The sequence below is a fragment of the Strongylocentrotus purpuratus genome, unplaced genomic scaffold, assembly GCF_000002235.5.
Source record: "Strongylocentrotus purpuratus isolate Spur 01 unplaced genomic scaffold, Spur_5.0 spur5_scaffold_12, whole genome shotgun sequence".
NCBI lineage: Eukaryota > Metazoa > Echinodermata > Echinoidea > Camarodonta > Strongylocentrotidae > Strongylocentrotus > Strongylocentrotus purpuratus.
This window is the reverse complement of record NW_022145597.1, coordinates 29621753-29638123: the sequence shown is the minus strand read 5'-3', so window position 1 is coordinate 29638123 and position 16371 is coordinate 29621753. Positions and strand designations below refer to the sequence as shown.

General features: G+C 37.6%; 1 protein-coding gene across 1 annotated transcript; it reads right to left on the bottom strand.

Annotated features, from left to right (window-relative positions):
• Positions 1-2786: 2786 nt before the first annotated feature.
• LOC115922765 lies at positions 2787-8105 on the bottom strand. Its single transcript, XM_030982347.1, has 6 exons — positions 7952-8105; positions 7344-7614; positions 6778-6905; positions 5560-5724; positions 3841-3984; positions 2787-3373 (listed from the first exon to the last, which is right to left on the bottom strand). The coding sequence occupies exons 2-6, from the start codon at positions 7550-7552 to the stop codon at positions 2850-2852; spliced, it is 1170 nt and encodes a 389-aa protein (XP_030838207.1). The 5' UTR covers positions 7553-7614; positions 7952-8105; the 3' UTR covers positions 2787-2849.
• Between the last annotated feature and the right edge of the window lie 8266 nt (positions 8106-16371).

The window sequence follows — 16371 nt, the reverse complement described above, 5'->3', positions numbered from 1 at the left end:
GCAGATGAAGAAGAGGGCAAGGAAAGAAGGTGTAGAAGAAGAGTGAGAATGTGTAATATACATGCATTGAGACTTCATAAGGTTGTGGCCCTCATGCATTGAGACTTCATAAGGTTGTAGCCCTCCCAACATACCTGGAGCAGTATATTGAAAGGAAGAAATTACTGCAATCTTGGATACGGTGTTCCTAACTAAGAAATGTTTTAGCCGAGCTCTTTTGGGTCTCATTCTTCTTTTTGATATATAAAAACAATTGATCAATCTATCATCCAGTCAACCAATCAATCAGCCAATAAATCAACCAGTCGATCAACCAATCATCCAACTAATCAATCAATCAATTATCCAACCAATCAATTAATCAATGAAACCACCAAACAATCAATCATCCAACTAATCAACATTCTATCATATCAATCAATTAATCAACCAGTCGATCAACCAGTCGATATACCAATCGATCATTATCAGCTAAAAGTGTGTGCAAAGAGAAATTTAATCATAGAACAGCAAACTACACAAGAGAAAACAATACTGTCTCATGAAAAATGGTATTTATTTCATGTTTTTTAAGTTCTGAATTGAAGTATGTTTATTGTGTATATATACAACTCGAATGATATGTAAAGCAAAATAAATAAATAAAAAGAGAATTGGGTTGCATGGAAGAGCCCTTTCATCTTGTATCATAAACAAACAAACAAATATTGTTATAATCTGTAGGGTATTTGTAAAAGTGGATCATACGGAATATGAGACAATTCCAGATCTTTGACATTAATTTTGTTTTTTAACGAGCATATTTTGTGATATTGGTTCTGTTTTGTATTTATAAGAAGAGTTAATTCCAATGGTCATGATGGATGGTGGATATATATATATATTTTTTTAAAGTTTACAAAAGAAAAATGAGACAGAAAATCATGTTAAAAACAATGGAAACATTATTAAGAATTGATAAGTGTGCAAATAACTGGATTGTTAAAGATGAATTTAAATGTTCAGAAGACGGCCAATGGTAATTTATTATCAATTGTGTTAACACATTGCTTTGCCTTTTATACTTGACAACTGTACAACATTTCGGAAATGATATATTCGTAAATTTTATAGTAAATTTTCTCTTATGTTCTTACACATTTGCATAATAACAATGATTATGCTCACCAATAATTTGTTTTACCTCTCCCCAGAACTCAACTGTCTCTTTAAGCTGAAAAGAGTGTTGCCATGTGGACTATATGTATCCTGGATTGCTCTCATTATCAATCAAATGAGGCCCCTTTTTAGGTCGTAGGAAGAATTGAAAGATGGAGAGAGAGGAGTTGATTGTGTTTGAATTTGGCTGATATTCTTGGAATGAGTTAAGATTGTCAGTTTCGTTTGCGTGGACCGGGTGGGAAGGCGAGAAAAGTGAGGACGAGGTGGAAGATCCATAACTGGATGATTAGGACATCGGCGCCGTCGGCGACAGCGGAGGAGACATCGTCGTCGACATGAAGGATATTTCTGAGGACTGAGATGAAGGTCGGTTCTGCCGGGACGAGCCCGAAGCTTTCCCGACGACGAGTCCACCGGACCTTGCTGAATCCGGCCCAGATAACGATGTTAAATGTTGTAGGCTGGAATCGACTGCATATGGTCTTTCAGTAGTTAGCAATGATGGGGACGTCAATGATATCGATGATGAGATTGTAGCGGCTCTTACATTCGCCCTACTTTCACCGTACATTCATGTCTCCTGTATTTTTCCATCACGGTACTTATTTATACTCATTATTCGGGCCACGTGTGTATTTCTTTCCAATCGCGCATCGTGGTTCCGCACTGTTCACCCCGCGTATTTTCAACTCCACGAAGTTTTTCTCCACTCCCGCTAATTCCAACTTGGTCGAGTCAACAACTCCTGCTTACATCTCAATTGAGTCAACACGTCTCTGCATGATTTCCTCTCCGGGTTTGATTCTACCGTGCCTATCACTTCTATCGGCACATCTTCACTTTCTCTGCCGTGTTCATCGGGCTGCAGTCTTCCAGTGGAACAGTTAAATCAAGTTCCGACATATATGGTGCTTGGTTATCCGCTGGGAGCTGCCAGTTTCTTCACCGGTAGTCTTTCACTCACATGAGCTCGACTCACCGCAGCTCATCTAAACATTCATCATCAAAGTTCGGCTCATCAATCGAGCGACTCACTGCTCAGCACCACTACCGGCTTTGATGTCTGCATTTTCCACTTTGGCCTCCGACATCAAACGACTCACTGTTTCATCGTCGAGCGTAACTTTTTTCTCTTCTCTTCTCGCCCGAGAGCTCCATCTACATTCATCATCATCACGGACGTCAGCGTCGAGATTCTTCACGGCTCTTCAGCCACGACAACGAAGTTACATCTCCGCCATCAAGCCTCCGCACATTTCATCGCGTGAGCCCCTTCCTTCGTTCTCAACTCTCTTCATCTTCATCTTCTTTGGACTTTCGACTTCATTTCTACTATTGTCGTAAGCTCTATTTATGTACGCGCGCATTTATTCACATTCATTATGTACATCGCATTTATTCATGTTCATTATCATCATTGATCATTATGTAATCTCCGTGCAATATTCACATTTACCATTTATGCATTTTCATTCCGATTCTTCGGCTTGTGCTTGGCTACACTTTGCAAGTGTACGGCCAGCCTCATCAGTACCCAATAAACTAACGAAAAGGGAATACTTTCTTTCATGTATTTTATTGTCAGTGCAACCTTGTTTCCTCGTAGCTAAAATAAAAATAAGAGTTATGTTGTGTGACGAGTGAACACGCTTTCAAATATCCATTCACAATACCTCGCACTCATATATCTACAAGATATTTGACGGCGTTGCGGCTGACATTACCGGCATCGTAATATACGCTGATTGTTCAATCGGTAAATTACTGCTTTGTCGACGCGGTGGTAGTCGGAGTCGTAACCGCTTCATTGCCCAATCATCGAGACACGTCTCGCCCTTCTGCTTCCATTTTAAACATGTGACATCCTTGATCACGTGGTCGATCAGCTTGGCATTCGAGTCGGTGTTCGACAAGGAGGTTGGCCCGGAGTCTCGGTAGAGCAGAGGGATGACGTTTGGGTGCATGGTGTCCAACGCGTGATGGAGTTCAAACAAATGCCATTCGTTTCCTGAAAGATCGTTCCCAGAAAATGATGGCGATGATGGAGAAGACGATGATGATGACGAGGAAGTCAGTTGTGCAGCTGTAGTTTCTATCCTTCCTGATGTAGATTGCGATGATGAGGACGATGAATGCCGGTAGAAATCTGCTGACAGTAACACGATGCAGCGGCGGCTTTTTGTCAGCGCTTCCACGATTTCTTCACTTTCAACTAATGATGCAAACAGAATGATGGAAACAGAATATACATTTGCCCAAGAAATATAAGATCAGTGGAAGAAAATTGGGGATCGAACAAGTATAACATCTAAATTAGGCATACTAATGTTAATACATCATTAAGATAAATTATCTTGATATTGTACTTCTTCGTTCCCCCAATAAGTATCAACTGGATTTGGTTTTTGGTTGAGAAGGGGGAACGGTCTTACTTTGATAAAACTTACATGTAAGCCTACATTTTTTTGTCACTCACAGTAGTAGTCAACATGCGGGAAAAAAGAGAAGGTATTTATATTAATATTTATCTGATCAAATCAATTTCATTATGCTGTTATTCTTATGCTTCAGTCATACTTCCATTTCATCCTATCGCAAGCGCCACGTAATTTTGTTAGATATTGTGATTAACACTTACAGAACTTTACTGAAGGGAGTGCAAAAAAAGATCGAACTAACCAGAGCCGAATGTTGCGTCTCTTTCTCGTATGAATAGTTTATACTGGTCCTGCAAACTCGGGCAGAGAATGTTGTCGACAAAGGATTTATCCTGGCCTTCATAACATGAAATAATGTATGCGTCGTAGAGTTTGTTATCTATCTCTGGAGAAAGAAAGAGAAGGAGAGAGAGAGAGAGAGAGAGATGGTGAGAGAGAGGGGTTGGGGAGGGTAGAAAAAATAAATACATAAGAATAATTGACAAAATTAATCACACATTGATTGATTCATGGTCATAAAAAAAATCATACAAAAAGGGGTCGTCAAAAGCATAGCTTGAAATGACGTCTTTGACAAATATGTCTCCATATCATGAACGTCCTAGAATTTTTTTTTTTTAAATCTATTTCTTGTTTAAAAAAAGAGGGAGAGAGAGAGATAGATGGGGCAACAATCTTAACAACAATGATAATAGCAAGATTTATTCTGCGTTTATATCCATCCCATGGGATGCTCGTGTCTCAATTATAATTTATTATCGCGCCCAAGGAATACATTCCTACCAGGGTGGAGAGTGTCATTTAGATGAACTGCCAAATGAATGTATGGTGATGGAATGCCACTTTAAGCAGGAAGCCCTCTCTTGACGGTGGAATGACAGCTATAACTCTACTTTGGTTGATCCCATTTACTCTCAAACTCCCACTCTACATACTCATGTCCCCAATAAGCCAGTTTACAGATACAATCTGCGCATGGGCAGATGAAGTTCATTTGTACCAAAATGGTAAAACCCACAGAGATGAATACTGGATATGCGCTCATGAAAGTTATGTAACATTATTCATTTATGCACCAACGGTACATTCTATGATACGCAGGTGGAAGTATTCTTTTCAAGAGGTCAGATAAAAGGTATTCATGAAGCACATCTAGGACTTTGGCAGTTATTATTATAAGATGCTCAAAGTGGAACTTCTCCATGTGTAAAAGATCTGTGGATATTTGGGGTCATTTGTACCATGTGCTATCTGTAAACTTCCTTATTGGCATAAACCCTAGGGGAAAATAGGGTTAAGCAACCTCTTTTAAAAAAAAATATTTTCAGACAATCAAAGCCTCTGTATATTGTTAGTAACCCCTTCCATGGCTCACAGCCCAGATTACAGCATCATGTCATTTAATATTGTAGTGTAAGCAAGGGAAAGCAAGGGATAGATTAATGCATTTTTTTATAGTCGAAGAGACGTTTTTTATGCCATGGAATTTCTCTTTTGCTGTAACACGTATTTACAAATGCTGTGCCAATAGAGACAACGTGCTTTTATGGGTTATAGTGGGAAATTGAATGGACCTACTTGTCTTAGCTGTAATAGAAATAGATTAATAGATGGATAGATAGATAGATAGATAGAGGATAAAAGAAAGAGAGAGGGAGGGAGGGAGGCCGGAGTGAGAGATAAAGAGAGACAGAAAGTGTGATAGTGGGATATTGATTGGGCCTACCTGTCATGACTGTTATAGAAATAGATTAATATATGGATAGATAGATAGATAGATAGAGGATAAGAGAAAGAGAGAGGGAGAGAGAGAGAGGCCGGAGTGAGAGATAAAGAGACACAGAAAGTGTGATAGTGGGATATTGATTGGGCCTACCTGTCATGACTGTTATAGAAATAGATGTATTGATAGACAGATAGACAGAGAGAGAAAGGGAGGGAGAGGAGGCTGAAATTATACCTTCTGTTTCTAGTGTGGCGCGATGGTCATGATTCCAAAGTTTGACGTCAGTGCCATAGCGTTTCCATGACAACACGACAAGGGAAAGGAGGATGGTCAATGTCGCAACCACGACCACCACACTGGTTGTGTCCGTGACCTTGACTACATGTTCCTCTGTGGTCGCTGTGAGAAAGTAGATAAAGAAACACGCACGTATGAGATGCTGATATTAATGTGAGATCCCTGTGGTATAACTGGAGGATTCTCATTATGATCGATCCAGGGTTCAATCTGTTCGGTACTAATATCCTTGGACGAAATGTTTGATCCACATTTGATCCTCTCGTCCTATGTAATAATATAGGTATAATAACTGCTATGAGAGGGATAGTGTTTTTATGGGCTCAAGAGGACGCTACATCCTGATATCACCCGAGGCGTTCCGAGAGGGTGATAGCAGGATGCAACATCCCCGAGAGACTATAAAAACTAATATGCCTCGAATATTAAAGCAGTCTTTATATCTTTTATATACCGAATTCACAAAAAATGTACAAAGAATTCTTACCCTTATCCTGTTTTTTGTATAGTAAAGACTGGATAAAACATCACAGAAAATCTGAGACACTGTCTGTAAACCTTCGCTTGAAAGTTGCTTGAATGTTACAATCATTCGGCAATCCTACACACAGTACTGCACTGTATTTTGTATCCGCGCTCGCACAAATAAACTTTTAACACGTAAACCAATAGGGATCTCACCAAAATGTACCTTTGCGGGCATCTTTTAAAAGACTATTGACCGGTAGGCGGGCATGGCTAAAAGCACAACTCCAATTTCGACCAATCAGATGGCTAGATTTCTAAAGGTATATAATACGAATGAGGCTACACTGTTTTCAAACCAACCGGGTGTTAAAACCTGTGTTAAAACCATATGGGAGTGGGAGGATTCATTAGTCAAAGGGTTCAATCGACCTGTTGGGCAGAATCTACATGTACATTTAAAAGTCCACACCTGAACCTATCCCAATATCTTTCAGAATCCAATTTAGGTCAAGTCGTAGCTAAGTCGCGGTCACGTCATGGTCAGGTCATAGTCAAACTGTAGTCAAATGGTAGTAAATTTGCGACCATGTCGAAAACAAGCCAAAATCGTAGTAAAGTCGTAAGAAAGTCGCTGTCAATCTTAGTTAAAGGCGTAAGGTGTCTACGCGGTCCAAAGATAATGCTTACCCAGCGAGAGTGTAAGGTTGACCTTCGTTAAGAACCCGGAGATCTTACAATGTACCTGGTACCTCCCCAAAGCCTCTTCAGTCACATTCGTGATGTTCAGCCATGTAGACAAAATCATGAAAGGCTTCCTGGGTAAAGAGAGTCAAGCATAAAGAAAATCATAAATATGTATACCACCCTAATACGTCAAAAAGCTCTCGGATAAGCGGAATAAATGTTATATATTTCAAGTTTTCCGCCGGGAAGGAGGCACATTTTCTTCTCATATTCCTTATGTTTAAAGATATGCTAGGTTAGGTTTTGTCGAGTGGTAGGGGGTCGGTAGGGCGAGCCTCCTGAAAATCAGCCATAGCAAACAGCAGGTTAGGGAATCGTTTGTAAGCCCAATACATTTGGCAAGCTATTCAAAACGCAAGAAAAATTCATGCAAAATGATGCAAAACAGTACTTACGTAGCATTTGCTTCACCACCCCTTTGGCTGAACCATATGCATTACAATTGTGTGATGCCCCTCTTGAAGTCAAGATCTGATAAGAAGTTAATAAAAACGAAAAATCTTGCTTACTCTTGACAGTTTTTCTGAGTTAGGATGACATTTTCGTCTTCTTTTCTGTACCCATGCGTGAACTCCGTGCCTGGGATGTCATAAAAGTCCACCAGTTGAAATCCCCCGTATGTCTGGTTCAGTTTCCTCCAACTCTCCTGCAAGAAGCCCCCGGGGTTTCGATACTTGAACTGGCAGAAGAAGGAGGCGTTTCCGCCAAGAACGGCCATCTGATCCTTGCACACACCGCTGGACGATTTCAATGGAATGGGTTTGTTGAGCCATATTTTCTCTGCACAGAGATAGAGGAGAGAGAGAGAGAGAGATAGAGATAGAGAGAGAGAGAGAGAGAGAGAGAGAGAGAGAGAGAGAAGGGGGGGGGGGGGGGGTGAGGGGATAGAGAAAGATAGGGGGTTGGAAGAGAGAGATTGTTATTACTTTTATTATTATTAACAATATTGTTAGTAATGTTATTGTTGCTATTATCATAATTACAATTATCATTCATGCTATCATTTTGATCAATTTTTATTACTATCAAAATTATATTATGATCAATATTATTATCATCATTGTTATTAGTTTTATTCTTTCAAGCCCTTCACCCTTTATGCCCCGCCCCTGCTTACCTTGGATACGCAAGTTGATACTCCGATTAATATTCCGCACACCGTTCGAAACCACGCAAGTGTATGTTCCTTCAGAGTCGACGTCTGCGGAAAGGAACTTGAGCGTTTGGTTGCTATCCTCTAACTTGAACTTAGTGTCGGAGTTGTTCCCCAAACTCCAGGAGTCGTACGGGATGCCATTGAAGAACCACTGTATGCTACAGAAATTGACGCTCATACACTGGAGAACACGGTACTGGCACTCGGTGGAGTACACATCGCTTGCCGTCTTATCCAGAAAGGAAAGCTCATCTGTGAGATTGGAGTAATGAAAAACCTTACTTGGACCAGCTGGATATCGAATATTTCACAACACAAGGAACCCTAACCCTAAACTTGATCCTATGGAATAGGTTTAAGCCCTGACCCGAGGACCAATTAACCTTGGCCACAGGGCCTAACCCCTGTTGTAAGAAATCTAATTTTCAAGTTTATTCAGAGAATTGACACTTCAGAAAATACGATTGTTAAAGTGTTAGTAAACCCAATGCATAACAGCACAAGGTTCACCTCAGACTTGTGGAATTTCTGGTTCTGTAGCTTGCTGTCACAGTCGGCAGAGGTTGATAATTGATTAAAGTAGTTTTGTTTTGTTTCTCATATATCCATATGTGTTCAGAGTAGTACAAGGTTCACCTGCTTTATGCTTTCTTAGCAGTCAGGTAAAATAACACCAACCAACCACCTCAGACCTGTGGAAGTTCTGGTTCTGTAGCTTATTGTCACAGTCGGCAAGGTTGGTTAAAGTATTTTAGTTTTGCTCCTCGTATACCCATATGTGTTCCCTTCTTAGTTTTGTTCATTGTTTATGTAAATATGTATAAAGTATCAAGTATCAAGTTTATTTGTCTTCCAGAAAACACATGTGACAAAATATAATAGACTATAATCATAACAATACAATGTAGAATAAAGAAAGACGAGGAGACCTTGGTTGAAGCACAGCTTTTTAATAATATGTTCCTCCCTTATTTGTGTTCATTGTTTATATCTGCATGTAAATATGTTATATGGACCTCTGCTCTTGCAGCTGAGTCTGGAATAAAGTCTTGAATTGAATTGAATAATCATAATCTATCCATAACCCACACCCAAACCCAAACCCTGACCTGATTTCCAGAAATAAAGAAAATACATAATAAAATGTACACAACATCAGTATTATAATAATTTATTTGTATTATTATTACTGTCATTATTATTATAATCATTAGTATTCTCTGGACAGCTATAACATCATCATTATTATCATTATTATTATTAGTAGTAGTATCATTGTTTTTATTATTACTATTATCATTGATAATATTATTATTATTATTATTATTATTATTATTATAAATAATATTATTATTTTTTTAATTATTATTCTGCTTATTATTATTATTATTATTTTTATTATTATTATTATTATTAATATTATCATTTTTAATATTGTGATTATCAGTATAAATATTATTGTCACTTCTATCATTATCATTATTTATTATTATCATCATTTTATTCATTCATTTCCTTTTTATCTGGGGGGATGGGGGTCAATCCATATCCTTTAAATTGTAATAGCCTGCTCAAATATAAACATCACAAGACATCACGGGTTCCAAAGCTCAAATAGCTTATTATTCATGCTGCACGAATTTTCTGCTGATTTCAATTAAATTCAGTCGTATTAAATCTGCCCTTTAGACTACTCCTCCTGTAATTCAAAGCTCTGTATAACACCTATATAATACCTCTTTCAAGCAACAGGAAGAAAATCTACAAGAAAACAGGCAAGACACTTAAAGCTCGAAATGCATTATGAGAGACAATACAGACAGAAAAACATGATTCAGCCGAGGACGCAGGTTCGAAACTGAGTCACGTCTTTCGGATGGTGACGTTTAAAGGTCGGTCCCCAGACGTAAATAATCATATCTGATTGACACACGTCTGTAAAAATAAAACACACACACACACACACACACATAACACGGCACATAAAGGGACAAACAAAAAGCTCCAAATGGAAAAATATCTATAATATGTACTATATTAATAGTTATTTACATAAAAATTCATGATAAATCTTGTCATTGACATCACATAAGACGGTTCTAGGACACCTACCCCCTGGACATCCGACCCGGATAACCACCCCCAGTCAACTACCCCTTAGGACACCTACCCCCTGGATATCCACCCCTGATAACCGCCCCCAGTCAACTACCCCTTAGGACACCTACCCCCTGGACATCCACTCCGGATAACCGCCCCCAGTCAAATATCCCCTAGGACACCTACCCCCTGGACATCCACCACCGGATAACCACCCCGGGACAACTACGACCCGGACAACTACGACAATTATCCTCGAGGACAACTACCCCCGGACAACTATCCTAGGTGGTAGTTGTCCGGGGGTAGTTGGCTGGGGGTAGTTGTCCTAGGGGGTAGTTGACTGGGGATGGTTATCCGGGGGTGGATGTCCAGGGGGTAGGTGTCCGGATACGCACATAATACAATTACCACAGCTGATTGAAATAAATTGTAAGAAAATGCTTAATTAATGCATGTACAAGTTGTAGGGTCTACTAACTACTACTTACTACTATCAAGGTCCTTCGGACAAACCGTTGCTCCAGCCATGGTCTGAACGCCGAGAACTGACCAAACACTGATCATTAGGAATACAAGTCGTCTCATCACTTCCAAGTCCCTCATATTATCATTCATGATTCTCCAAACAGATGATTCAAAACTCAACAAGCTGAGAAATGTCCTTGTATGCAAGCCATTGACGAATTCGTAGTTAATTTAGCAGTACCCTCGCCAGAGCTGGGGTAATATTGGAGCGCCTTGAGAACCTTACCATAAAGATATCCAGTATTCTTAATTGTAGTAGTATCGAAAATATTTATTCCTGTTTAAATCTTACTGCTAATTTTCTCTCTTTCACAAGATTAGAAAAATAGAAATGGAACCGAATCGCTTCAGTTCATCAAATAAAAGTAACGCTTGTTGAACGATTGTTAAGAAGAGATCTGCCGAGACCGTCGATGAACATTGACAGTAGACATCGATGGTGTTTGAAGATTCGCCCACATTTGGAGGCAGAATACAACGGAAGTCAATAGATACAAAGTATTATTCCTGACGGAATTTCCTCTTCTTTAGACACCTACTGCTGTTGCTATGTGGTGCTATATATATAACAGCATATCAATTTACAGGAAATGACAAAGAAACCTGGATATATGGTGATATATCAATATACGCCGGTAGATTTTGCTAAATATGGACTTGTGAGAGTGTGGTGTGGTAGAATTCACATTATGTACAACCTTTTGTATTTTGTATTTATTAACATTTATTTCCTTCTCAACAGCACAATATAAAACACAATGTATATATACATGATATATGTAACAATTATTTCAACATAGAGTATACAGTAATTAATTCAGATACGGAAGGAGGCGAAAATCCGGAAAGCGTAGCTTGAGTTGGGAACGCCCATGATAAATTAACACAGTTACCGAAAGAACATTATAGATATTATTATGAAAATTACATTGTATATAACAGAACGTTGATAGGAAAGAAAAAATAGTGAAAGGAAGAGAGGAGAGAATTAAGTATAGGAAGGCATGTTCACTTATAAAGATAAAGTTACATCAATTGGGTTGTACATGTGTCTGCGATTACATCATAAAGATAACGAAGTACAATTGTAAAATAGACAGCGGGTACATATCATTACAAGCAAGCAAAATCATCAAACAGACAACAGCTTTATCCGACAGCATTGTCCTGGGAATATACAGATGGTACTAGCAACAAGTTATCAAAGTAAATATATAATCGGTCATACAAACATGTCATTAAATTCCACAAAAGATCATTTCACACATAAATACAAGAGAGGGTATCAATATCGAGCAATTAAATACATTTTTGCCTAACGGGAAAAAGTCTGCAAGGAGAGCGATTTGTGTAGAATAGATGGTAAGGTGTTCCAAAATTTTGGTCCAGAGTATCGAATGTCAAATTGAAATCTTTGGGTTCTATATTTAGGGAGACGAATGTTGGCAGCGCTTCTCGTATTTTACGTATGGGTTTCCGAGTTGCATTTAAAATTGATAAAATCACTAAATTGTGATGGGAAGATGTTATTCATGCTTTTATACATGAAAATACCCTGTTGGTGCAAGTTAATATCACTGAATCTCAAGAAAATAATTTGTTTAAAGATGGGACCAGTATGGGAACGATAGTGCATTCCGGATATTATACGAATAATCTTCTTCTGCAATAGTATAAGCTTTTGTATTTTGTACTTGCAGGAATTCGCCCAAACAAGATTACAGTAAGAAAAATATGGAAGTATAAGAGCACAATATAACATACGTAGAATGTGATTGGGCAAGAGATGTTTGAGTCTGGATATAATGCCAATGTTTTTGGACACCTTACTTTCAACTTCGTGAATATGGTATTTCCAAGACAAGGAACTATCTAAATAAACGCCAAGAAATTTATCTACCCTTGGCAATATGACATTATCAAGAACAATATTGAAATCATTTAAATCTACATTCTTTCCATTGTGAAAAATCATATAATTACATTTCTTTACATTTATAGATAATTTATTAGATTTGAACCATTCACATATAGAGCTGCATTTACTGCATCCATAAGAGACTTCAAGTTTGAATCTCTGTGAAATATGTTTGTGTCGTCTGCATACAGTATAAAAGACAATTCATCAGCAGATTTATAAATATCATTCACATATAATATAAATAACAATGGCCCAAGCAGGCTACCCTGTGGAATTCCGCATGTTATTGTCCTAAACTCCGAAATAGAAGATTGGTATTTGGTACATTGTAATCGATTGTTAAGATAACTGGTGAAAAATTTAAGAGCTACACCACGTATTCCATAACGATATAGTTTAGATAGTAAAATATTGTGATTAATTGTGTCAAATGCCTTAGACAGATCTATAAAAACTCCAATTGCAAATTCGTTCGCCTCAAAGGCGTCTATGACTTTACTAGAAAGACTGGTAAGAGCCATACATGTTGAATAATCCCTACGGAAACCATATTGATGTTTATTGAGAATAGAATGTTTGTCAAGGAATTCAATAGTTCTTTTATAAACAATGCGCTCGAATAATTTAGAGAAGACTGAAAGTACAGAAATGGGCCTATAGTTTGTAAATTCACGCTTGTCACCAGATTTAAACACTGGTGTTACTTTAGCTTTCTTTAGCTCATCTGGAAAAACTCCGTTTAATAATGAAAGGTTGAATACATGGCATAGTGGTCTACATATGTACATAATGACCTGTTTAATGACTCTTGGACTGTATTCGTCCAAACCTGCAGCTTTATTGTTTCCAAAAGTACTAACAATGTTACAAATTTCGTTTTCCCTAGTAGGATATAAATACAAAGAGTCAACAGGTGGATCATTCATATACTGTAAATAATTCGTTTGGGTACCTGGGATTTTATTTTCTAAAGATGGACCAATGCTTGTAAAGAAGTCATTAAAGGAGTTCGAAATAATGTCCGGTTCTGTAGCGATGTCCCCGTTGTAATTAAATACAGAATTCTCAGCTGGCTTACTTTTGTTAAGTAGTGAATTGATCGTTTGCCACGTACGATTTACATTAGATTTATTAAGTACAAATTTGTTATGGAAATACTGAGATTTTGCTTTACGAATTAATCCTGTGAGTAGGTTACGATAGTTTTTATACACATAAGCATTTTGGTCTGATGGGTTACGTAAATACATTTTGTATAATTTATTCTTATGTCGGATCGACTGTAACAGTCCATTCGTCATCCAACATTTTAATTTCTTGTTTTTGTTTTTTTCTAATACAATTGGAAAATGCTTATCATACAATGTACGAAATTTATTTTGAAAAATATTATAACTATCGTTTGGATCTTCCGCAGCATATACACCCCTCCAGTTGACTTCGTGCAAATTCCTAATTAAGGCCTCAATATTCTTCTGATTTATAATTCTGTGACCTATGTTTACTTTCGATGATTTGACATTAGCAACATTTAACTTTGAAATGGTAAAGACAGGCAAGTGATCGGATACATCACAATACAATAGACCAGTGAGTTGTGAGTTATGATGATTCATGTTTATAGTATGCGAACAGCCTATTACAATGGCATCTTGCGCTAGAGTGGTTCTGTACAAAATGGTGGTGTCTCGATCTATAGACCTGTTTCCTGCTCTTTGATTATGAAAAACACCACAAAAGGTTGATTTCTGTGATTGATGTTTGCCTCCCCTCTTATCCTCTCTCTCTCTCTCTCTTCCGTTTTTCTTTTTTCTCTGGCTGTGTGTTTGTCTGTCTGTATCTCTCTCTCCCTCTCTCTCTCTCTCTCTCTCTCTCTCTCTCTCTTTCTCTCTCTCTGTAAATGACGTGGGCTCAATCCCACCCCCTTCGTTTTTTCCTTTTATATTACTTGTCTTCCTTTTATATAAGTATACACTTCCTTGTTTACGATTATAGCGGCCTTAAGCTTTTACAGGATTTGTGCATGTACGAACATGTGTATGATTATTTTTATTAATACATCCTTTTCATTTTTATGAACACATTGATGATTTTATTTCTTCAAAGATTTGTCTTCTTTCATTATAATGCTTTAACGCTTAAGCTTTTTTATTTTTATTTTTTCATTTTAGTAAAGAAAAAAAAGTTACATGATATTGTATTATTTTGTTGTATATATGTAAATACAAAACAAACAAGTTTTACATTCATATGTAAAAACAAATTAACAGAAAAAAAAATCTTGCCAAAGAATGGAACTAGGCTCGACTAGCACTTGTGCTAACTTCTAGTTCCCATTAACAACTTCACCTAAACATAGTAATATACATATTTACGTATATATCTTTTGTACATTTAATAGTATACAGATGTATGTCTAAAAAATATCGTTTTAAAACCATTACTGTTCAATCGACATTACTCTTGTGTTATGTATACATGTATCAGTATTATTCTTTGCATTATATGATTGTTCATATGTACTGTCATTATTGTGATGTGTTGTTGTTAATAAATTCAAATTCAAATTCAAATTCTCCCACATCCCCATAACTCTCTCTCGCGCGCGCTCGGTCTCTCTCTCTCTCTCTCTCTCTCTCTCTACCTCTGTCTCTCTCTCTCTCTCCCCCTCTCTCTCTCTTGAAAGCGTCTACTGGTTATTCTTCATCCCGATTCACATAATTATAGCGCGATCAGCGACAATAGGCCTCTTTGTAACCACCCCAGAAAACCATGACGGATAAAAGAAAAAAAATGACCTTTAAAAATAATGGAAGCAATGCACACCTCTGGACAACTCGGGGGTTTCCCCTTTCCATTCAGTACTAAACCACCGTAATCACGTGACACCATTCTTTCCTGTGCATCTTTGTTCAACCATTGACATGGTCCATGGTTTAATACAATGTCGAGGAATTTCCTTGTGTACGTACCAGTCTGTTCCTGCACGCCATGTTTCTACTTCACTATCAGACCGGAGCCCCGTTCCATAAAACTTGTTATCAGCAAAGCCAAGTGACACAAATGTTGTGTTTCCTGCCCCGCCCACACCGATTTTTGGTGCCTCTTCAATATTGTTGTTATTTGTTATTTTTAAAATTCATTTATTTGTATAGAAATCATAGTTATACTTGAACTCTGCGTTATATCAGGGCATTATAACAACCTTGTAATTGCCAAGTATAGAAATGTGTGCTTATAAAATGTAAATGTGCTTCAAATGTTGCTGATAGCAGGAAGTAGTTGGTATACCTTGTTTAGAAAGAAGAAAAAAATGTGGGCTTACATCATAAATACTCTGGTGCTACTTAATTAAATTCTTATTGATATGTATTTTTTTCTTATAAAAGGGGGGAAACACCCTACATCTCCCTTAAACAAGGGAACTGTTCTATGGATAGTAAATCCAAAACCAGATGAGTTTCAAACATGCTTATGAGGAAAGTATTTTTTAATTAACTCAGGTTTGCTCGATACATATACTACACAATATCCACAAGTTGTCTCCAAATTTTTACATGTTTGGTGTGTTTGTTGAATGAGACCAAGACCAGTATTCAATATTGGTGTGGTTGACCAGTGTACGTCTCCGCCTTTACAAGACCATGTCCTGGGCCACTGAAACTAACAGGTAGGCTACTAAAAGTTTTGATACAGATCTGCATGAATGTAAGTTATTGTAATACTAAAATGTGTAAAACCATGAGAAGGCGACAGGGGCAGATTTAGCTGTTTGCCCCCAACGAAACAAAATGTCAAATTTTCAAATTTCGAGACCAAAAAAAAAAAAAAA

Excerpts from the sequence above, each read along its gene's own strand:
- LOC115922765 (XM_030982347.1), bottom strand. The coding sequence starts at position 7,552 with ATGGCCGTTCTTGGCGGAAACGCCTCCTTCTTCTGCCAGTTCAAGTAT. Across the intron at positions 6,906-7,343 it reads ACTCAGAAAAACTGTCAAGA|GAAGCCTTTCATGATTTTGT; the intron begins GTAAGCAAGATT and ends CTCTTTACCCAG. Across the intron at positions 5,725-6,777 it reads CAACCTTACACTCTCGCTGG|CGACCACAGAGGAACATGTA; the intron begins GTAAGCATTATC and ends ACTTTCTCACAG.